A 23,733-nucleotide genomic window follows, 5' to 3' on the forward strand; every position below is an offset into this window, starting at 1 on the left:
CCGCTACCCACAATCAAATTGGGCCCCTCTGGTGCTGGTTCCTGAGTGGGTGGGCTTGTGCACACTCTAGGCCCCTGTGGGTCTCCAACGACCTCTCCCGTGAGGCTGGGAGTCTCTCCTGCTGCCGCCCCAACCCCCACGGGTGCTTTCAATCAGAGGTTTGAGGCTTTATCTCCCCGCGCTGGAGCCCTGGGGTGTGTGGTCTGCTTTGCTCCCCTCCGTTCATCCCGGTTTATCTGTGCACCAGTGTGGGGCCGCGGGGTACTACCCCCGTTCTCAGCCACTCTGAGTCCAGCCCTCTCGGTTTATATGTGAGGCCGCTGGGTCTGCTAGTGGCCAGACTGCCCGCCCCGTTCGCCCCACACTCCGCCAGTCTCGGTCCCGCCCCTCCTACCGGTGTGGATGAATGTTTATTTTTTATTTCCTTGGTGTCGGACTTCCTTACCATTCGATTTTCTGTCAGTTCTGGTTGTGCGAGGAGGCGCAGTGTGTCTACCTACGCCTCCATCTTGGTTCTCTGAGAAATGCAAATTAAAACCACAATGATGGAAAAGGGAACCCTCGTGCATTTCTGGTGGGAATGCAGTTTGGTGCAGCCACTATTAAATTAAAAGTAGATCTACTGTATGATGCAGCAATTTCACTTCTGGGTATATACACAAAGAAACCCAAAACACTAATTGGAAAAGACAATGGACTTCTATGTTCAGTGCAGCATTATTTACAATAGCCAAGATATGATAAAGAAGATTTGGTATATAATAATATTGTAATAACTATGTATGGCACAGGTGGCAAAAACAAGGCCCACCGGCCGAATCCAGCCCTCAATCTTGTTTTATCTGGACTGGCACCTTGTTTCTACCTGGCAGCAGCGCCAAGCTCTTGATTAACTGTGAAGGAGTAGTTACATTCATACAGTCCTAAATTTACATTCAGCCCTTTGAAGGCAACCGCAAGGCTGGTGTGGCCCCCAGTGAAAATGAGTTTGACACCCCTGATGTACGGTGTCAGCTGGGTACTAGACTTAAGGGGGAAGGAAGATCACTTCCTTAAGTAATATAAATGTCTAATCACTATGTGGTACACCTGAAACTAATATAAAATAATACTGAATGTCAATAGCAACTGAAAAATTAAATTTAAAAAATAAATTAAAAGAATACAGATTAAAAATATATATAGCTGTTATGACATGAACAAATTTCTTCTATGTGTAACTTACACATCTGCTTCTATGCGAAGCTGTTGAATATGAGATTTAATTTTCTGTCCCGAAGTTTTTAAGATAACATTTTCTAGTAGGTGAAAATCATCTTGATTAAAGACTTCATTATCCTCCAGCGGCCCAATGATCTATAAAGAAGAGTAGGCTGGTCAGTGTGGAAATCTGCAAGCTGTGAAGAAGTCCTTTGTCGTCCTCAGGCTAGCTTATGAACCAAATCAAGTTAAAGACTCAAGACATGTTTAAGTCTGAACAGTCAATAAAAATGTAAAAATAAGACCCCAATGAACTCATAGTTATTAATTTACTTATCAATTCCTCAACTATGTAGAATGTAGCCTTGTATACTTCACACTATTTTTATAGTAACCAAAGTCTGAAGTAAAATAATTTAATTTTCATTAAGTCTCACTCAATATAAATAATAAAGTCAAAACAGAAATATAGCAGTTGATAAGAAAGATTTTATGCTATGTGCTAAGACTTTAAAGTTTGGAACGTCCACCACAGTCTTATTTTGAGATTTTATAAAATAGTGTGAACCTAACCCAATTGAATACATACAGATTGCACAAACTATAAGCATGGACCCCACAGGGAATGAATGCTTCACGTGTCATAGGCCTCACTTACGTGTTCTGAGAGCCACTGCATTCTCACCACCTTACACAATAGCAGGACAAAACTAAACACAGAACACATGTCAAAATGAGCACCTTCCTTTAAAATAATAGAGCAGAAACAATCATCACCACCACGTAAGCCCTAATCACCTCTGGAAAGAGTGGCTTTGTTTGAAGAGTTTACTACCTTCAGAGGAGAATGCTGCCAAGACTGTTCACTGATCTAATTTGAAGTCAAGCTTGTCTCAGGACAAGACCTCACCCTTCCATTGCTGATCACTGCCCTCTGTCCCTTCTTCAGCTTCAGGACATCCCTGCAGTACATGGCATGAGACAAAATGAAATCCATTTTGGAAGGCTCAAAGACCTCTTTAAAAAGACTGAAATCCATGCCCTAGGAAAGTAATTGTTATTAAGGAAAAGTAATTGTTATTAGATCATAAAAATGAATAATCGTAATAAATAAATTATAAAATGCTCTTTTAGTGGAAAGTCGTAACTAATTTTAATAATTAACATTATGATGTCTCCATTCTCCTTCCCATTTCCCCATCCTCTCACCAATCAAGTAATGCTTATTTCCTTTTCCTGTTCTTTTTTGTGATTCCTCAACTGACAAACTAGTGTTCATGATACCTTTATTCTGCATTTAAAAATCTGCCCTGGCTGGTGTAGCTCAGTGGATTGAGTGAGGGCTGCGAACCAAAGGGTCGCTGGTTCAATTCCCAGTCAGGGCACACGCCTGGGTTGTAGGCCAGGTCCCCAGTAGGGGCCACATGAGAGGCAACCACACATTGATGTTTCTCTCCCTTTCTCCCTCCCTTCCCCTCTCTCTAAAACTAAATAAATAAAATCCTGACAAGAAAAAAAAATCTCATTCCAAGTGAGAATCTTTTTTCTAACTAAAACATCAAGTCTACTCATCATTTTATAATAAATTTTAAGACTAAAAAACAGTAAAAATACGTTATGTACAAATGAATAGATATGGACTTACACTGAAAAAAGAAAGAAAACATCTACTAACTCATTAACTGGCTTAAATCTCAGTTTTTTGCTTTATCAATCAATACATAAATACTGTCTAATTTTAAAAACTACACAAAACAAATAGCTTGTGCTTAAAACATACATAAACTTTTGTCATGCACATCTTGAAACCTAGCAAGTTTAAAAGCAATCAAGGGAATGTGGCAGAACTGTTATTTCTTAGAAAGATTCTTCCAACCTAAAAAAAAAAAATTCCTGAGACTCAAAACTGCAATCACAAATCCTGATCAAGAATAGGACACTTCAGCCCATGAAAGTGAAGTTCTGTGGTAAATAACAGAGAGAAGCAGTTTCCTGCAGTGCTCAGAGACTCACCCCAACAGAGAACTCCCCAACATCAGCTCCTGCAGCCAGGGCCTCTGCAGTCTCCTCCTTGGCCATTTTTGTAATGAAGTTCTTAGCAGAGTTTGAGGTCTGTGTTTGGAGAGCTGCCCAGATTGCTCTGGAGATCTGAGTGTTCTCATAATTTATATCTTCACTAGGATTATTGATCATACTTATTCTAACATTGTTACTCGATTTCTATTTAGAAAATGGGAAATAAGGGTTATATGGCAGATGTTTTCAAGTTAAAAAGCGACATTTATATCAGTCATATTTTATAAAGAGAAAATACTACTGGTCTTAAAAGTCTTTGGTAGTTCTCCCCTGCATGCAGAATGAAATAAAAAATGCTATAACCAGGCATTCAAACCCCTACATGAATTGTCCCCTAGCCTACCTTTCCAACGTCATTTCTTACCACCTTATAAATACAGCATACATTATAAACCATCAGATTCCTACACTTCCCTCACATATTCTGTATTCTTCTAATACACATCATGCCCCACATTGTCAAGTAAACTCATCTTTGCTTGCTTAAGTCCCAAGCATTCTTCAGGGCTCTGCTCAAACCCTTCTTCATTCACATGGCCTTTCCACATTTCTAGTAAAAATTAGTCTCTCTCGGGGTAAAAAGACAAGAATCCATGTGAGAGAAGATATCTGGGACCCATAAAACCAAAAAGGGGCTCATATCAAGAACATAATAAACAGAAATTCATACTTATGTACATCTAAAGACATGTATAATATTCATGGCAGTATTCTTCACAATAGCCCCAAACTAGAAACAACCTAAATCTCCATCAAATACACTAAACAAACAAAACTTTGTTATATAGTTATATGATATAAAACTACACGATGAAAAAGAACTATTACTACTTGTGATTTCATGGATCTCAAAACTGTTGAGGAAAGAAACCAAACACAAATATGTATTATAAGAGTCCATTCAAATCAGTAATAAGTAGGCAAATCCTTCTATGATGTGAGAAGAGAGAAAGGCTAGGGGGTCCTGATGTAGCCACAAGCAGGTAAGGGCTTTCAGGAATCTGCATTCTCTTTGCTCTGGTGGTGATCACATGGGTATGTTCACTTTGAAATACTGTGTATCCTACAATTTGTGCACTTCTTTTGAACCTATATTTTACTTCAATTAAAGCATTTATTTAAAATATTCAACTCTCCCTTTCTGTTCTAATCTACTACAACTTGAGCATTAATCAATTTGAGTCAGAGTGCCTTACACATATATCTATCACCCTTTACTAGAACTACTCCTAATTTAACTTTGAATTAACCACAGCACCTAAGCTGTTCCCTTAGATAATAAGGCACTCAGTGCATCAATGATGTTGAAATCACTTGGATATGACAGTAATTCAGTAAGCCTCCCAGAGACACAGGATGCCAAGGGGAAGCATGAGGGATGTGAAATCTGCATGAAAAAGATACTCAGGAAAAGGAAATGGAACATCTCATTCTCTGACAATGACACTCTCCACCATCCCCCAGTGCCATTCACTCAAGTCCAGCGATAACATGATGCACAGCTTTCAGACCATCGCATCTGCACCCCTCTGCATGCCAAGACCTGTTTCTATCAAACTTGCACTCATGCTCCTGCATGGCATTCCCCCCACACCTGAACCTGTCTCAGTGTAAGGACCCTGCCTCTACCATACAATATTCGGCACAATCTTTGCAGCTTCTCTGCAGCAAGAACATGAGCAGTCATACAATAAAAACTTGTCTATGATGATCTCATTATTTTTTCCTCTAAAAGAATCTATCCCATTAAATAAAGCTAGACTATTGCAGTCTTCTCTGTTTTCTTATTGGCTGGCAAACATCTGAAGAAGCAATGCTCTTTTCCCTCAAAGACTAAGAAAGCAGGACCTGGCCTCCCCACCAGAACAAGAATATTAGCACACAGATGCTCATAAGGACAAAATGAAGTTTTAGACACTTGCCTGATGTTTAATAGCATCATACAATAATTGCCTTCCAGAAGGGCTATCAAAATCCCCAACAATCCAAAAAGTTACTGGCCTAATAAAAGAATCATCTGTAGAAAAATAAAACAACACATTGAGTTGGAGAGAAAAAAAGCACATTCTATGTTTCAATACTGTTAGTAAGCCAAATAATTTCTGTGAAACATGCAAAACATATAAAATTATAAGTTAAATAAAGATACAAGGCAAAAGTAGTGAAACTTTGATAGTAGAATGAAAGCAGGGTACCTTCCATGTGGCTTAATTATAAACTAGGGACATGCACTTACTAATTTTACTATGGTTTGGGCATCTGTTAGCATATAAAATGAAAAAGAGTCTTTGAACGTGTGGGTTACATAGTCTTTAATCATATTAATTTGTAACTTTCTGAAATATACTTCTTTGTAAATATTTATATAAAATTTATCTGAATAAATAAATTGTCCACTGCTACCCACAGGTTCCAGAAACATCCCAATAAAGGATCAATAAATTCTGAATTACAATGCCTGAAAAAAATAATTAAGAAAAGGAACAGAACATTCTGAAATTTGAAGTTACCATAGATTTCCTTGGAGGACATTCCTGGGCAAAGATAAAGGAAAAAAGAGTAGAAGAAAAGAAAATGTCATTTCGATAATTATTGCCTACTATCAAATTTTTAAATTTTTTATTGAATTTTTTTAATTACCATTTCCATTTGTCCCCCTTATACTCCCTTCCTCACTGCTGTCTACTATCAAATTTTAAATAATGCCTAACATGATCTATGCTTCTTTCTACTCCTTGGTTCCACTAGTGTTTAGCACTGTTCCAGTTGCCCTCAAAACCAGTTTCTTCAGTAATCAAATGGAGCAATGACTGTACTTAAATATACCTGGGAAACCAGACATTCTCTCTGGGAGATTACAGTGGGGATAAAAACACCTGCCTTAAATGACAGTCAGTGTTTTGAAAGGGTGACCACAGGGGAAAAGCATCTGTCTGCCATTAAAAGGATTATCATTTCACACAATCTTAGTCGAAATAAATAACTACAAAAAATTAATTTTGAAACTTACACAAGTATTTCCAGAACCAAGTTTACCTTTAAAAAATTAACCCAATGTTGTCACTGAAGTAGCAAGTCAAACCAATTTCCAACCAATTAATCCATTAACATTAAAAATGTTTTCCTGAGAACCAAGATGGCAGCATAGGTAGACACACTGCGCCTCCTCACACAACCAGAACTGACAGAAAATCAAACGGCAAGGAAGTCTGACACCAAGGAGATAAAAAATAAACATTCATCCAGACCGGTAGGAGGGGCTGAGATGGCAGCCTGGGCGGAGAGGACTCGCGTGGCTGTGGCGGGACCGAGACTGGCGGAGTGTGGGACAAAGAGGGCAGGAAGTCCGACCACTAGCCGACCCTGCGGCCCCACATTTGCACAGATAAACCGAGAGGGCCAGACTCAGAGTGGCGGAGAGAGGGGTAGGCAGAGAGGCGGGTAGCACCCTGGGGCCCCACATTCGCGCCTAGATAAACCAGGACGAATGGCGGGGAGCAAAGCAGACCACGCAACTCAAGGCTCCAGTGCGGGGAAATGAAACCTCAAACCTCTGAGTGAAAACACCCGTGGGGCGGCGGGGGAGACTCCCAGCCTCACAGGAGAGGTCGTTGGGGAGACCCACAGGGGCCTGGGGTGTACACGGGCCCGCCCACTGGGGAACCAGCACCAGGGGGGCCCAATTTGATTGTGGGTAGCGGAGGGAGTGACTGAAATCCAGCAGAGAGTGCAGCGGGCGCCATTACTCCCTCTAGGCCCCTCCCCCACGTACAGCATCACAGCACAGCTACCAGCGTTACCCCGCCCCGGGAACACCTAAAGCTCCGCCCCTTTAAGTAACAAAAGCACCAAGACCAAAAAAAAATGGCCCAAATGACAGAACACTTCAAAGCTCCAGAAATAATTCAACTAAGCAGCGAACAGATAGCCAACCTATCAGATGCACAGTTCAAAACACTGGTAATCAAGAAGCTCATAGAATTGGTTGAATTTGGTTGAAAACTAGATGAAAAAATGAAGGCTATGCTAAGAGAAGCAAAGGAAAATGAACAGGGAACCAATAGTGAGGCAAAGGAAACTGGGACTCAAATCAACGGTGTGGACCAGAAGGAAGAAAGAAACATCCAACCAGAAAAGAATGAAGAAAGAAGAATTCAGAAAAATGAGGAGAGGCTTAGGAACCTCCAGGACATCTTGAAACGTTCCAACATCCAAATTATAGGGGTGCCAGAAGGAGAAAAGGAAGAACAAAAAGTTGAAAACTTACTAGAACAAATAATGAAGAAGAACTTCCCCAGTCTGGCAAGGGAAATAGACTTCCAGGAGGTCCAGGAAGCTCAGAGAGTCCCAAAGAAGCTGGACCCAAGGAGGAACACACCAAGGCACATCATCATTACATTCCCCAAGATGAAAGAGAAGGAGAGAATCTTAGAAGCAGCAAGAGAAAAGGACACAGTCACCTACAAAGGGGTTCCCATAAGACTGTCAGCTGATTTCTCCAAAGAGACCTTACAGGCAAGAAGGGGCTGGCAAGAAGTATTCCAAGTCATGAAAGGCAAGGACCTACATCCAAGATTGCTCTATCCAGCAAAGCTATCATTTAGAATGAAAGGGAAGATAAAGTGCTTCTCAGATAAAGTCCAGTTCAAGGAGTTCATCATCACCAAGCCCTTATTATAGGAAATGTTAAAGGGACTTATCTAAGAAAAAGAAGATAAAAAAATATGAACAATAAGAATGACAGCAAACTCACAGTTGTTAACAACCACACCTAAAACCAAAACAAAAGCAAACTAAGCCAACAACTAGAACAGGAACAGAACCACAGATATGGAGATCACATGGAGGGTTATCAATAGGGGAGTGGGAGGGGGAGGGGGGGGAAAGGTACAGAGAATAAGTAGCATAAATGATGGGTGGAAAATAGACAGGGGGAGGGTAAGAATAGTGTAGGAAATGTAGAAGCCAAAGAACTTATAAGTATGACCCATGGACATGAACTATAGGCGTGGAATGTGGGAGGGAGGGGGTGGGCAGGATGGAGGGGAGTGAGGGGGGGGAAATGGGACAACTGTAATAGCATAATCAATAAATATATATATTTTTAAAAATGTTTTCCTATTTTGACCAATGAAAAAGTTTTCCTTTAATATTTAAATTTATAAAGACAGCATTTCAATTTTTAAAAACATATAAAGAATTAAATTATAAACAGGTATTTTCTATACTCAAATTATGAATAACTAATAAAATAAATTATGGTGTCTCTCTCCCAACAGATACTAATGTTTGAACTTTTTGCAAATATTAAAATAAAATGTGGAATCCAAGATAAGCCTAGAGTGTATTACCTTTCTTTGTCAGATAGTTCATACTATTGACTATAGCAGCGGTCTTGCCTTGAGAATCCAAGGCAGTAAATCTAGCATAATCATCCACAAAGAAGTTATCTGCAAAATATTGAAGTAGATTTATAATTAATATTCCTAAATTCAATCTAATGTTAATATTCAACTGATAATGTGGTATGACCAGAATACAAGTTTTATAAAAATGCATGAGTGACATATATTGCTTCATATTGATTCAACAATTTTACAATCCCATTGACCCCTACCCCATTAAACATATTTCAAGACACAGTTAATAAAAATGTACACATCTCATATAACTCTCATATATGTATGTGTCATTTTAATGGTTTGTATTTATTCTATTCCCACTTCCATTACTTTATAACTGGAGAATAATCTCTTTAAAATATCCCCTTAACTTTATCTCTCTCTTCCCTTGTCCATCCACCACAATAAGCCATTTCCTATCTAATTTGGAGGTAGGAGGGGTCAAGAATGTGAGGAAAAAATAAAATAAAACTCTCATTTTAATGTTTGCATGTGTCAGAAAATAGTATTATTTTTAGCCCTAACAGAAACAAAAGGTTATTTTCAGATACACAGCTTTTCTGATTAAATGTCCATGGGCAATGCTCTCATTAATCATTTCCCCCTCAGATTACTCTTGCTAAAATTCCAGTTTCATCAAGTCATTGCCTTGTTCTAAACTACCCAGTAATTTCTTCCTACCTAGAAAATGGACTCCAGCCTAGTAACATAAACCCTCTATCTCCAGCAATCTCCCCAATCCTATGCATTATGACACCCCAACACTAATGCCATTCTCTGTCCTCCAAGCACACTTTGCTTGACCGCCATCCCCTTTATTTGTCTATCCACTCACCTACCTAATACTTTCATTCAACAAAACTTACTAAGGGCCTACAATCCTTTCAGTCAGTATTCTAGTAAAGGAAAGCAATTGTAAATAAAACAGATTAGACAGATTATGGGCCAATTGTAAATGGCCCATAACATCATGTAAAGTTGGGGAGAAAGCACTATGGCCTTAAACTTAGCATTCTCTAAAAAAATTTGGGACAGCACAGGCCACAAGCAGCATATGTAATGAAGCTATGACCACTGGGTCAAAAGGATGCACCCTGCTCCTTCACTGATACCTCCAAATACTCACCCAACAGCCTTCAGCTTTGCCTCTGTGGACTAACACTGTTTCAAAGCTGATGACTGTAGCACCCAGTGGAGAAAGGTAGCCAAAACACAGAACTATTTTTATGCTCCTTAATCATGAGTACTCCAAAGATAACTATTAGCAGTTTAATTTAAAATGATGAAAACAACAAAAACTCACAATAAAAACAATACTGTTTGCCTTGCTCTATTAAAACTTCTGGTGAAAAGCTAAAACCTAGTGCAGAGAAACAACATAGCTCATATTCTGACTACTTTCTTTTTCAAATGTAAGCCCATAGTTGCATTTTCCTCTACCGAAAAGATATTCAGTTTCAAGTTAAATTAGCAGATAGTTGCCATAAGTAACAACCATAACTAGCCTACATATTCATTCTTCTAAACGACAAACAATATACTTGGTTTTGACCTCACCAATACATGATTCTTTTCTCCCCCAGTGAGATTTCCTGTGGTGATGTCTCCTCCCTATTTCCAGCTGTTTGCTAGCGCTCTTCAGAATCTCTCAGGAAGGTAAAAGGAACAAAATGCACCTGGGCTTCACCTATCTACCTCTTAAAACATAGTCTTGTGGAAACAACCCAAACATTCATCAACTAAGGCGTAGATAATCAAAATGTGGACTAATATTCCCTAGTAATATCCATACTATGGAATATTAATCAGTCATAAAAAGGAATGAACTACTACTGACACATTCTATAACATGGATGAGCCTGAAAAATATTATGCTAAGTGAAAGAAACCAGTCAAAAAAGTTCCCTTATATGAAATATTCAGAATAGAAAAATCCACAGAAACAGGAGTTAGATTAGTGGTTGTAGGAGGATAGGCAAAACGGAAAATGGAAAGTGACTACAAATGGGTATATCGTTTCTTTGGGGGTGATGATGATGTTCTAAAATTAGATAGTGGTAATAATCACACAACTTTGAAAATACACTAAAATTTGTACACTTTAAAATTGTGCACTTTAAAGGATTTAGTTTCATGGCATAACACTATTTCTCAATGAAGCTTTATTTTTCAGAATATCATTTTTATGTTCTCAGAGAAAAACTATCTAAAGTATTTGTTGACATTATTGCTGACTGATCCCAGAATGATGATGAAGAGAAGATAGCTGCTTAAGAGCTATGTAACTAAGAAAGTCAACAACACAGGTTATTTTGTTATCATCTAAGCTCATTAAAGTGGCAATTAAAAGGCACTGAATATTTTTCAAAATTTGGAAAAATTTTTCTACTTTTGGAGGATATTCTTTTGAATTTAGAAGCTTGTATTATGAACTCTAGATGCAATGAATTTAAACATAAAAATGTGTCACAATCTGGGGTTATCTTCTGAATATCACAATCTAGTAAATGCAAAGATTCTGAAGGACAAATCAAAAACAGCCCAAAGTTGTTCCTGAAATGCTCCTTACTGGTTACTGTTAAATCCAGGTATTCTCGCTCAGCTGTCAAAATTCTAGAATTGATTCGTGGAACAACATTCGGCTGATTCATGATATACTCTATAACATCTTGATCATGGGACAGTTCACCCTATAGAAAAAAAAGAAACAAGGTGAGTGGAGGATGAGTGCTAAACAAATCTGATCAATAATAATGTATTCAAAACTAAGAAATCTTAACTTTATATTATATTATCTTTTCATGTATCTGTAATAGCTAAAAACAGAAGTCCCCACATTATAGATCCCTGTCATTGCCAAGCACAGCTTGGTATATTATGCACAGTATCATGCTAACTCTTTCAACAATGTGAGGCAGACATTATTGAGATCCAGTTTAAAGATGAGGAAGCTGTGGCACAGAAGGTTAAACAGCTAACTCAAAGTCACAGAGCCAATAAGAATCGAATATAAAATACAAATCCACATTTTTTGATCTCCCCACATACTTCCCCAGAAATAAGCAAGCTCTTCAAATTAGTTAACACCATCAAAAATTTACTCTGAGATCTGTTTATTGTGAGTTTTTAAAAATAATTTTTATTAAATTTATTGGGGTGACATTGGTTAATAGGATCATATAGGTTTCAAGTGTACATTTCTGATACTAGATCTGTATATTGCACTGTGTGCCCACCACCTACAGCCAAATTATCTTCTGTCACCATATATTAGGCTTCCTCCACCCCCCATCTCTCCAACTGCCTTCCCTCTGGAAACTACTCAGGCATAAGAAAAGAGGAAATACTGTCATTGTTAACTTCTCTTAAAGAAGAAAGCTACATGCATTCCTTCAAGCAGCTAATATACTTTGTAATAAAAATTACCCCAAGCTTTTTTCAATTTCAGGCATCCAAGTAGCCCTATATTTCCAGAGTCACAATTACAGTGGGGGAAATAAAAGTCATTTATTATTTATTCTTCTCTTTTGTACCCACATATTATAGAAATACTTATATAGTTGAAAAACATGGGTTTGAACTACATGGGTCCAGGTTCCACAATATGTAATTTTTTTCACTAAATATTATAAATGTACCTTCTCTTCTTTATGATTTTCTTAACATTTTTTTCCTCTAGTTTATTATAAGGATACAGTATAAAACACATATGACATACAAAGTATGTATTAATCAACTTTTTATGTTATCAGTAAGGCTTCTGGTCAATAACAGTAGGCTATTACTAGGTAAGTTTTGGGGAGTCGAAAGTTATATGCAAATTTCTGACTATATGGGGGTCAGTGGCCTAACCCACAAATTGCTTAAGGGTCAACTGTAGTTTGTTGGGAAGGAAGGAAGGAAGGAAGGAAGGAAGGAAATGTACATATTTCAAGTAGGAAAAACTCAAGTGTTCCACACCTAGACATAATTATGAAACGTCAAAAGTGAAAGGGGATCCCAAAAGATCCTGAAACTAACCAAGAGAGGATCTTGAAAGGAGAAAGAGAGAAAAAACTCATCACACACACCCAATCCTGAATCAGAATGAAAAACCAGAGGTCAAAAGGCAATGGAAGAGTCACAGGTGGCAAGCAGTGGTACCTGCAGCAGAGTTTTAAGATGGGGACCTCCCAGGACATTAAGATTAAAAGAGCAAACAAAGTTCATCAGGCTGAGGAAATGCTCTTGGATGTGGTAGTCATGTGTGAAGGACTGTGTTCAGTACCAGGGCATCTTTTTGATGGTGGAAGGAATTGTGACTCAGTGCCAAGACCATGGTGTATTGGAAGATTTTTATAATTCAGTTAAGCCCATCCAATTATCAACAGCACCATCACAATGGTGAAGCCAGAAAAGTTCCCAAGCGGCAAAACTGAAATTTCTTTGAATTTCCTCTGCACAAGAAAGGTAACAAAGTTCTGTATGAGACATCATGGCATGTTTGTCAACATTCAGTACACCCTGTACTGTGACGTGAAGCAGCCTCTATTGGCTGAAGACTTGACAAAGACCTGCAAATTCATTGTTCACTCTGCTCCTCAGAAGGAGAAACTGACTCCAAGTCCTGTGAACTTCACTATCATACCTGAAACCTTACAGAATGTCAAAGAGAGAGCCTTGCTCCCCACATTTCTGATCAGAGGACATCTGAACTCGATCAACTGTGTCATCACACAGCCATTCACAGGTGAGCTGGTGGTGAAGGCCAACCTCAGGAGGACACAGCTGCAGCTGGCCTGCGTGGATATCTGTGGCTGTGCAGAAGGGTATTCCCATAATGCCACAGACATTCAGAATATTCATATGGTGATGGGGATGTTTGTTGGGGCCTCTCAGTCCCCACATACATGGTTTTCCCCTGGCTGTTCACCTGCCCCACACTGAAGACCACCAACTTTAAAGTAGAATTTGAGATTAACACATGGTTCTGCTTCACAGCAATCACTTCATGGAGAACTTCCCACTGATGCTCTGCAGAATGTAGCCTGGGAGGGGAGCTAGACTCCTTTTCTCAATTATTCTGTACCAGAAATGGACCTGACCCCTCAGATCACAGTCACCTTCTTCCTCATTTCCTCAAGGCTACTGCTCCCAGCAGGCACCTCAGACCTTTTCTTTGAAATTCATCAGGATTTCTTAATGCTATTGACAAGATCATTTCAGAAAGCAAAATTTCTTATGAGTCCTGACTTCTCTGCTGCTCTTTAGGGGTGGAGGGCAGTGGTAGGAGCAGTTTGAGCTTTGCTGGAAAGTGAAGTCCTAAGGACAGCAGGGAGCCCTCCACACCCAACTGATGATGTGGCTGAGACTGTGATGGCAGAGTCCCTGCAGAGCAGGGACAGGCATGCCCTGACTGATACGACTCAGTGGGTTGGGCATTATCCCACAAACCAAAGGGTCACCAGTTAGATTCCTAGTCAGGGCACATGTCTGGGTTGAGGACAAGGTCCCTGGTGAGGGGCATGTGAGAGGCAACCAATCAATGTTTCTCTCACACATCAATGCTTCTCTTCCTCTCTTTCTCTCCCCCTTACCCTCTCTCTAAAAATAAATAAATAAATCAAAAAAAAAAAAAAAAGGGGACAGGGACAGGTGTGATCCTTGCTAGTAACATCTGCAGACACTCTCCAAGGAGGAGTACAGAGTAGCCTCCACTGCAGAGTGGGGCATTTATCCCACTCTGCTGAATAGTTGTTCCACAACGTTTTCATTATAACTTTAAAACTTTTAGAAAATTGGAAGAAAGTGTTTCCTGCTGTCATAGGAGTGAGGGGATTTGGTCATAATGGCTGAAGTATTTCTGAAGTCTCAGGACCTGGTGTAATAGCGTGTGCCACCATATTCCCAGAATGTAGTTCAGTGCCAGGTTATATAAGGAGGCACAAATGTCTGGGCCTGGTGATGGGTGGGTTCTGAATAGCAGGAGGCTGGTACCCTAGCAGTAGGTGAAGAAGACCTGTCTACATTGCCTGATTCTGGAACAGTGTACTGGACTTGATGAACTTGGCCTCTCCCTGATCCACAAGGGACCTGTGTTCCAGCCAGGGGTCTGGGCCTCAAGAAACTTCTTCCTTAGCCCCACTTTGTGGTTCACAATATATGATGAGCCATTTCTTCCTTCCAAACCTGCCATTCTTTCCATCAGTCCACAATTAACAAGCCCTAAGAAATAAGCCCTGGGCTTTGCTTGCCACCTGGCCTTCCCTGCCAGTCCTCTCCCAGACAGGCTTGGGCAAGGCAGGCTCAGGCTGATGGCCATGGTCCCAGACAGTGTCTGGTGATGTGTGATGCTTATGGCAAACAATCCTGACTCAGACACAGCTCTATCCAAGGGCCTCAGTGGGGAAAGTGATACAACTTATTAGTCATTTAAAGGTTGGTTCCCACAGAATACATTTCTGGTTCATAAATTTCCTTTTATGCTCACATGACATTAATAATTTTCTATCTTTGATAAGGGATTTAAACTAAAGAAGCAGAAAACAAAGAGGCTAAACTTTTTGGAAAATTTCAAAAGTAGAAATAATTATTAATTAAAAAAGCTAAATAAGAATTTTGAGAAATGGTTTCACATGTATACTGCTATATAATTTCTTTAGTATACCCATTTTATGGATATAAATATGACAAGTACTCTCCTTAGGGGATAATTAGTACCTGAAGAGGAGCCATAGCCCAACTAATTTTACTATTTCCATCAACCCTGAGAGGCCCAGGCAAGGGCTACAAGCTGGACATTCCATCCCCTTTCTTCACCAGACACCTCCACCAGTGTCTGTTAAGGGAAACTCCGATATTTGGCTGCCTTGAACAGCAACCACCCCATGACTGCCCTAGCTGCAGCTGGGGGGTGTCTTCTGTCAAAGGTTCAGGATTGTCAGATTCTCCCATTTGAAAGAAGAGAGAAAGGGGAGGTGAAGGAAAGAGTCTGACCTATGAGTTTACTATTTTGGAAATGTCCATTTAAGTAGCAACACATTGTGGCTGTCAGAGCTCTATCAGGGACATGGCTCCAGTTCTCAGCCATGTTGTGAGCTCCAGAGAAGGTGGAGAGGTAAATCAGAAATAAAAAGAAAATGGAATTACACATTCAAATTCAATGAATATGAATATGTAATTCATACTACATATTCAAAGTGCTGAAAAGGTTGTCAACCAAAAATTCCATATCCAGGTAAATTATCATTAAAAAATGAAGGGTAAATAAACACATTCCCAGATTAAAAAAAGAAATGGAGAGAATTTTTCACTGACAGAACTAATCTGTAATAAATACTAAGGGGATTCCTTGCTAAAATGAAAGGACATAAGACAATAAGTCAAATCCACAGAAAAAATTAAGAGCACAAATAAATGTAACCACATAGGTAAATATAAAGAATATAAATATATTTTTTGGTCACAACTCTTTTTTATTTTACCTCACTTAAAAAACAACTATAAAAGGGAACAGTTACAAATCAATGCCAATGGGCATATAATGTGGAAAGATATAATCTGTACATCAATAGCAACATAAAGAGGCTAAATAAAGCTATAGAAAAACAAAGTTTTCCTATAGTATTGAAATTAAGTTGGTATAAAAAAATATAGCAACTATATAAATACTATATTAGAAAATTATACACTGTAGGATTTATCCCAGGAATTCAAAGGTAGGCCAACATAATATTCTATATTAATAAATAAAGGACAAAAACCAAATGATCATCTTAATAAACACAGAAAAGGTATTTGACAAAATCCAACAAACTTTCATGATGAAAAAATACTCAACAAACTAAGAATTGAAAAAAATTTTCATGAACCAATAAACACAATCTCTAAAAAACCAACAGCTAATATATCATACTTACTGGTAAAAGACTGAAAGTTCCCCCCTTAATATCAGGAACAAAGCAAGGATGATCACTCAACACTACTTCAATTCAGCATAGTACTAGAAGGCAGTCAATTAAGCAAAAAAAGAAAGAAGAGGTAAAAGATGCCAACTGAAAAAGAAGAATCAAAACTATCTCTACTTACAGAAGACATACTGGCAAGATGACAATATTTTCTATATAGGGAGTGTTAAAGAATCCACAAAATATTATTAGAACTAATGAACAAGTGGTACCTACACATAACATCAATATACAAAAGTCAAATGTATGCCTATTCACTAGCAATGAACTATCCAAAAATTAAATTTAAAAACAATTCCATTTACAGTAACTTCAAAAAGAATACCAAGAAATAAATTAAGAAAAAAAGTGTAAAACCTCACTTAGAACAGCAAAACGTCATTGAAAAACATAATACCAAAAAAATGAAAACACATCCTCTGTTCATGGATTGTAGGACTCAACATTGTTAACACATCAATACTGCCCAAATTGATCAACAGATTCTATGAAATTCCTATCAAAGTCCCAAGTAGCCTTTTGTTGCAGAAAGTGACAAGCTGTTGTTAAGATTCAAAAATTTTGGAGGGACTACCGGCCAAGATGGAGGCATAGATAGACACACTGTGCCTTCTTGCACAACCAAAAGAAGGACAACAATTTAAAAACAAAAAACAACCAGAACTGACAGAAAATTGAACTGTATGGAAGTCCGACAACCAAGGAGTTAAAGAAGACACATTCATCCAGACCAGTAGGAGGGGTGGAGACACGCAGCTGGGCAGAGAGGACTCAAGTCAACACAGTGGCTGGTGGACCCAGTGAGGTGGTGGATTGTGGAGCTGGGTGGGCAAGGCTGCAGCTAGTCAGCAAGGAGCAGCTGGCGGATCCCGCAAGGCGGTGGCTGGCGGATCCAGTGGACCACATTTGTGCTCAAATAAACCAGGAAGAACAAAGGGGGAGCGAAACAGACCACACACCCCAGGGCTCCAGTGAGGGGAAATAAAGGCTCAAACCACTGATTGAAAACCCCTTGGGGGTTGAGGCGGCAGTGGGAGAAACTCCCAGCGTCACAGGAGAGTTCGTTGGAGAGACCCACGGGGTCCTAGAATATACACAAACCACCCACACGGGAATCAGCACCAGAAGGGGCCACTTTGCTTGTGGGTAGTGGGGAAAGTGACTGAAAGACGGCAGAGAGTGGAGCAAGCACCATTGCTCCCTATCAGACCCCTTCCTCACATACGTCACAGCACAGCAATGTGGGTTGCCCCTCCTGGTGAACATCTAAGGCTCTGCCCCTTTATGTAACAGGCACACCAAGAAGAAGAAGAAAAAACAAACAAAAAAAGGCCCAAATGGAAGATCAGATCAAAGCTCCAGAAAAAATACAACTAAGCGATGAAGAGACAGCCAACCTATCAGATGCACAGATCAAAACACTGGTAATGAGGATGCTCACAGAATTGGCTGAATTTGGTCTCAAATTAGATGAAAAAATGAAGGCTATGCTAAGAGAAACAAAGGAAAATGTACAGGGAACCAATAATGATGGGAAGGAAACTGGGACTCAAATCAACAGTGTGGACCAGAAGGAAGAAAGAAACATCCAACCAGAAAAGAATGAAGAAACAAGAATGCACAAAAATGAGCAGAGGCTTAGGAACCTCCAGGACAACTTTAAACATTCCAACATCTGAATCATAGGGGTGCCAGAAGGAGAGAAGAACAAGAAATTGGAATTTTATTTGAAAAAATAATGAAGGAGAACTTCCCTAATCTGGCAAAGGAAATAGATTTCCAGGAAGTCCAGGAAGCTCAGAGAGTCCCAAACAAGTTGGACCCAAGGAAGCATACACCAAGGCACATCTTAATTCCATTCCCCAAGATGAAACAGAAGGAGAGAATCTTAGAAGCAGCAAGAGAAAAGAACACAGTTACCTACAAAGGAGTTCCCATTAGACTGTCAGCTGATTTCTCAAAGAAGACCTCACAGGCAAGAAGGAGCTGGCAAGAAGTATTCCAAGTCATGAAAGGCAAGGACCTACATCCAAGATTGCTCTATCCAGCAAAGCTATCATCTAGAATGGAAGGGCAGATAAAGTGCTTCTCAGATAAGGTCAAGTTAAAGGAGTTCATCATCACCAAGCCCTTATTATATGAAATGTTAAAGGGATTTATCTAAGAAAAAGAAGATAAAAAATATGAACAGTAAAATGACAGCAAACTCACAGTTAATATCAACCACACCTAAAACAAAAACAAAAGCAAACTAAGCCAACAACTAGAACAGGAACAGAACCACAGAAATGGAGATCACATGGAGGGTTATCAACAGGAGAGTGGGAAGGGGAGAGAGGGGGGGAAAGGTACAGAGAGTAAGAAGCTTAAATGGTAGGTAGAAAATAGACAGGGGGAGGGTAAGAATAGTATAGGAAATGTAGAAGCCAAAGAACTTATAAGTATGACCTATGGACATGAACTATAGCAGGGGAATGTGGGCGGGAAGGGGTGTGCAGGGCAGAGAGGAGTGAAGGGGTGAAAATGAGACAACTGTAATAGCGTAATTAATATATTAAAATTAAAAAGAAATTTACACAAGGAAAAAAAGATTCAAAAATTTTGGATGGATGAATGGAAGGAAGGAAGGAAAACAGGAAGGAAAGAAGGAAGGAAGGGAGGGAAAGACCCAAAGTTGGAAAATTCACACTTGATTATAACAATAATCAAGTCTATGATTCCATAAAAAAATATATACTGGTCAATGGAAAACAACAGTCAGTCCAAAGGTGTCATAACAATTTAATGAGGAAAGAGTATTATTTTCAATAAATGGTGCTGAGACAAATGATTATGCCAAAAGATACCCAGTTGCATGTCAAATTAGATATGGAAAAAACAGTGGACTCCTACCTCCACTGTACAGAAAAACTAACTAAAAATGGGTCAAGAGTTAAATGTTAAGAGAAAAGAACTATAAAATACAGAAGGAGCACTGACCAGGCAGTTCAGTTAGTTAGAGCAGAGTCCCCAATCCCCGGCCACGAAGCCACCACTCCCACTAGTTGTGGAATAATTGTCTTTCAAGAATCTGGTCCCAAGTACTGAAAAGATTAGGGAACACTAGGTTAGAGTGTTGTCCATATGCAAATATTGCAGGGTTGATCACCAATCAGGGCACATACAAGAATCAACTAATGAATGCATAAATAAGTGGAAGAACAAATCAATGTCTCTGTCCCTCTGTCTCTCCCTCTCTCCACCCACTCTCTCAATATCAACAAATAAAATTTTTTAAAAAATACTCAGAAGGAAACATAAATCTTTATGACCTAGAATTAAGCAATAGTTTCATATATATGATTTAAATAGCACAAGCAACAAAAGAAAAAAAAGTAAATTGGACCTAATCAAAATTTACAACTTTTGATCATTAAAGGACATCACCAAACAATGAAAAGACAGATCATAAAATGAGAGAAAATACATGAAAATGATACATGTAAATGATTCATATCCAAAATGCATAAACAACTCTTACAGCTCAAAAACAACAAAACAAACAACCCAATTAAACATGGGCAACTAATTTGAATAGACATTTCTGCAAAGAAAATATAAATGCTCAGTAAGCCCAGAAAACAATACCCAACATCATTTATGCTTTAGTAATGCAAACCAAAACCACAATAAGATACCAACCCCTAGGCTACATTTATTTATTTATTTTTCATGTCAAGTTTTTAATTAAAGCTATATATAAGATTACATTATTCCTGCATCTTTTCAATTGTTTCTTCCTTGTATTTGCCCTTTTCCTTTCGTAGTTGGTGAGATTTGGCTTTACGTTCAAGGATCTTTTTGTGGTCTTTGTCCAGTTTTAGTCTAGTGATAACCACCTTGCTGGGGTGAATGCCCACATGAACAGTTGTACCATTAGCTTTCTCCCGCTGCACTCATTCAACGTAGATGACGTATTTCTTCCTGTAAACCTGGACCACTTTGCCAATTTGCTGCCCTTCGTAATGTCTTCACACAACCTGAACTTCATCATCCTTTCGGATGGGCATGAATCCAACATTGTACTTCTGTCTCAGCTCTTTGGAAAGAGGAGAAGACATAATCTTCCTGCGAATGTGGAAGGTGCATTGAAATACCTTTTACGGTTCTTGCTCCAGTCAGAAGTCACAAAGGGATTGAACTTCATTTTGACCGCTGGGGCCTCAGCGATGGCCGCAAAAGGGAAGAGACCCAGAGGCTAATTCCCCACTAGACTACATTTAATGACACAGACAATACCAAGCTTTGGCTAGAATGTGGAGAAAGCAGAACCTGGATACACTTCTGGCATTACTGTTTAATGGTTCAGCTGCTTTGGAAAACAGTGCTACTTCCTCAAACAGTTATAATAAACAGGCAATTCTACTACTAGATATGTACCCAAGAAAATTTGTACATGACTATTTATAGCAGTATTATTCATAGTAGCCAAAACATGTAAATAACTGCAAATATGCATCATATAATAAATAGATAAACAAAAGGCACTACATCCATTCAAGGGACTATTATTGGGCCAAAAAAGGAATGAAGTACTGACACATGCTCCAACAAGGATAAACCTTGAAAGCATTATGCTAAGTGAAAGCAATCAGTCACAAAGGACCACATATTGTATCAATCCATTTATATAAAATGTCCAAACAAGCAAATCCATAGACAGAGAAAATAGATTCATGGCTGACAGGGATAAGATAAGGGAAAATGGAGAGTAGCTGCTACTAGGTGTCGGCTTTTTGGAGGGTGATGATAATGTTCTAAAATTAGACAGAAATGATACTTTCATAACTTTTTATACACTAAAAAACAATGAATAGCAGTCTACTTTAAAAGGCTGAATTTTATGGCATATAGGTTATAACTCAACAATAACTACATAATGAAATATTTTAACCATTTCCCAGTCAAAATCCTTACAAGTAGAACAAATGTCTCCCAGAATGACTACCTTCCTAACAATCTTTAAAATTTAATACTGAAACCAATAAAATTAGCAATTTAAAAAACAATATACAGAAAGTCTCATGAATATTTTCATTATAGCAAAACTTACTAGAAATCTGCAAACCAATTATGAATAATGTAGAGGAAACAGTGATACTTCAATAATTTTACTGCCTACTACATATGGAAACAAACCATTCTCTTTCAAAATCAGTCTTCAAATACCACTCACCAAATACACTGCTCTTTGGAAGAAGGTTGTGGTCTCCAGGATTTTGTGCATTGTGATGGTTTCCAACTCATCAGGATCTAGCTGTTCCTTTTCAAAGGGCATTCCATTGAACAGGACGACAGGCAACAGACCAACTCCAGTCTGTTCATAGTAACCTCTTGCTTCCTAAAACAAATGGACCACAAACAGCACATTTCTGTTCCTTGTAAGACAAATGAAACAAAGCATATTTTTCATACATATAAATTCTAACAAAAACTCAACAGAAATATGGTCACCAAGAAATAACTAAAGAAATTTATTTTAAAAAATATCACAGATGATTGCATAGTTAACATCCTATTGGGTAAATCTGAGATTAAATTACTGGGTTTTTATAAAAACACAAAACTTGGCAAATGAGGAAACGGTTTGGGGGTGGGGGTTGGAGCAATTTTAGGCATACCAAGCTACCAAACCTGAATTACACACACTACAGTCAAAACTATACACCAGACCTTTCTGCAGTGATGGAGATATTTCACTTTCCAGGTCCAATACAGCAGCTACTAACTACATGTAACAACTTGAAATTAATTACTTTCCATTTTAAAAGACACATGTGGCTACAGACTACTATAATGGGCAGTACGACAACAGAATGACATAAATTATTAGCACTCTTGGGCAGATAGCCTAAGAAGAAACACTTACACCCAATCTTAAATTAAATTAAATTAAAAACAGTCTATATTACTAAAAAAGAAATTCCACAGGCAGAAAAAACAAAGTCAGTGATTAAACAGTGCTCAAAAACCTCTCTACAATATACTGAGCTCAACCTTTCCCTTCTCCAGGATAAAAGAGGTCCCTTGGCAGGGAAATATCAGGCCAACAAAATGGCAAATATAACAGATAACTATATTTTTCCCTGTCAACACAGGTACATTCCCCAGATATCAACCACTGACCCAAGACTAAGTTTTCAGAGTTAAAACTATATTACTATGCAAGATATTAAGAGGTCCTTAGAACTTTCTTGTCAAACATCTCCTGAAATTTCCTGAAAGCAGCAGATATTTTTTAAATGTAAATGTTTTAGATAGCACAGAGAAGTACTTCAATTGGGTAACTAATACTAAATGGCAGCAAAACACTGCATAGTTCCTAATCAGATCGAGCCACAGTAGCAACTGATGGTACAGACCTATCTAAGGGACCAAAGAGGGCACAGACAGAAAGGCTTTCTGGTTTGATTTCTGCCTTTTCTCCAAAGCATTGTTTAAACTTTTAAAATTTACATTCCCAAAATTGTAACCACATTAATTCAATTCTTTGACATTTCAGCTGTTCAAAAGAGTTTGTAAAACCTCAATTTTAATATACTTTGAACTTTGAAAACCATTCCCCCAACAAAACGAAACCCACATTCTAACTGTAAGTAACAATATAAAGTAAGTAACATCGTTGGTCTCTGGAAATAGCAACTAAGTGAAAGTCAGGGAATGGGAGAAGGAGGTTTTGACTATCCACTTTCCCTTTCTACAGCTTGTAAACAGTTTATCAGACCAACTAACAAAAAATGCAGCCCAAATATCAAAGAATCAAGATTATTTTTTATATATTTTTAAAGATTTTATTTATTCATTTTTAGCGAAAAGGGAAGGGAGGGAGAGAGGGAGAGAAACATCAAGGTGTAGCTGCCTTTCACATGCCCACAACTGGGGACCTGGCCACAACCCAGGCATGTGCCCTGAACGGGAATTGAACCAGCAACTCTTTGGTTCGCAGGCCAGCACTCAATCCACTGAGCCACGCCAGCCAGGGCGCAAAGAATCAAGTTTAAAAATTATAATATGAGAATTTCCATCAACTGATCACAAAACATATTAATTATAAAAAATTTAAAAACATT

The 23,733-nt window shown here is 38.6% G+C and overlaps 1 protein-coding gene and 2 pseudogenes across 3 annotated transcripts in view; 1 reads left to right on the plus strand and 2 right to left on the minus strand.

Annotated features, from left to right (window-relative positions):
• Positions 1-23,733, minus strand: part of UGGT1 (UDP-glucose glycoprotein glucosyltransferase 1) — a 213,073-nt gene that overhangs the window by 62,332 nt on the left and 127,008 nt on the right. For 2 of the 3 annotated variants that reach the window (XM_053918537.1, XM_024569684.3), the window contains exons 18-25: positions 21,840-22,004; positions 11,248-11,368; positions 8,628-8,726; positions 5,787-5,810; positions 5,199-5,293; positions 3,214-3,420; positions 2,111-2,242; positions 1,226-1,356 (exon numbers count right to left, since the gene is read on the minus strand). In XM_053918537.1, coding sequence (XP_053774512.1) covers positions 1,226-1,356; positions 2,111-2,242; positions 3,214-3,420; positions 5,199-5,293; positions 5,787-5,810; positions 8,628-8,726; positions 11,248-11,368; positions 21,840-22,004 — 974 coding nt within the window. The remainder of the gene's footprint in view (positions 1-1,225; positions 1,357-2,110; positions 2,243-3,213; positions 3,421-5,198; positions 5,294-5,786; positions 5,811-8,627; positions 8,727-11,247; positions 11,369-21,839; positions 22,005-23,733) is intronic. The other variant, XM_053918538.1, reaches the window with a different exon arrangement.
• Positions 12,836-14,722, plus strand: LOC112313106 (vacuolar protein sorting-associated protein 26C pseudogene; annotated as a pseudogene).
• On the minus strand, positions 18,834-21,241 carry LOC128780238 (large ribosomal subunit protein uL24-like; annotated as a pseudogene).

The sequence above is a fragment of the Desmodus rotundus genome, chromosome 2 (genome assembly GCF_022682495.2).
Source record: "Desmodus rotundus isolate HL8 chromosome 2, HLdesRot8A.1, whole genome shotgun sequence".
In the NCBI taxonomy this organism is placed as follows: Eukaryota; Metazoa; Chordata; class Mammalia; order Chiroptera; family Phyllostomidae; genus Desmodus; species Desmodus rotundus.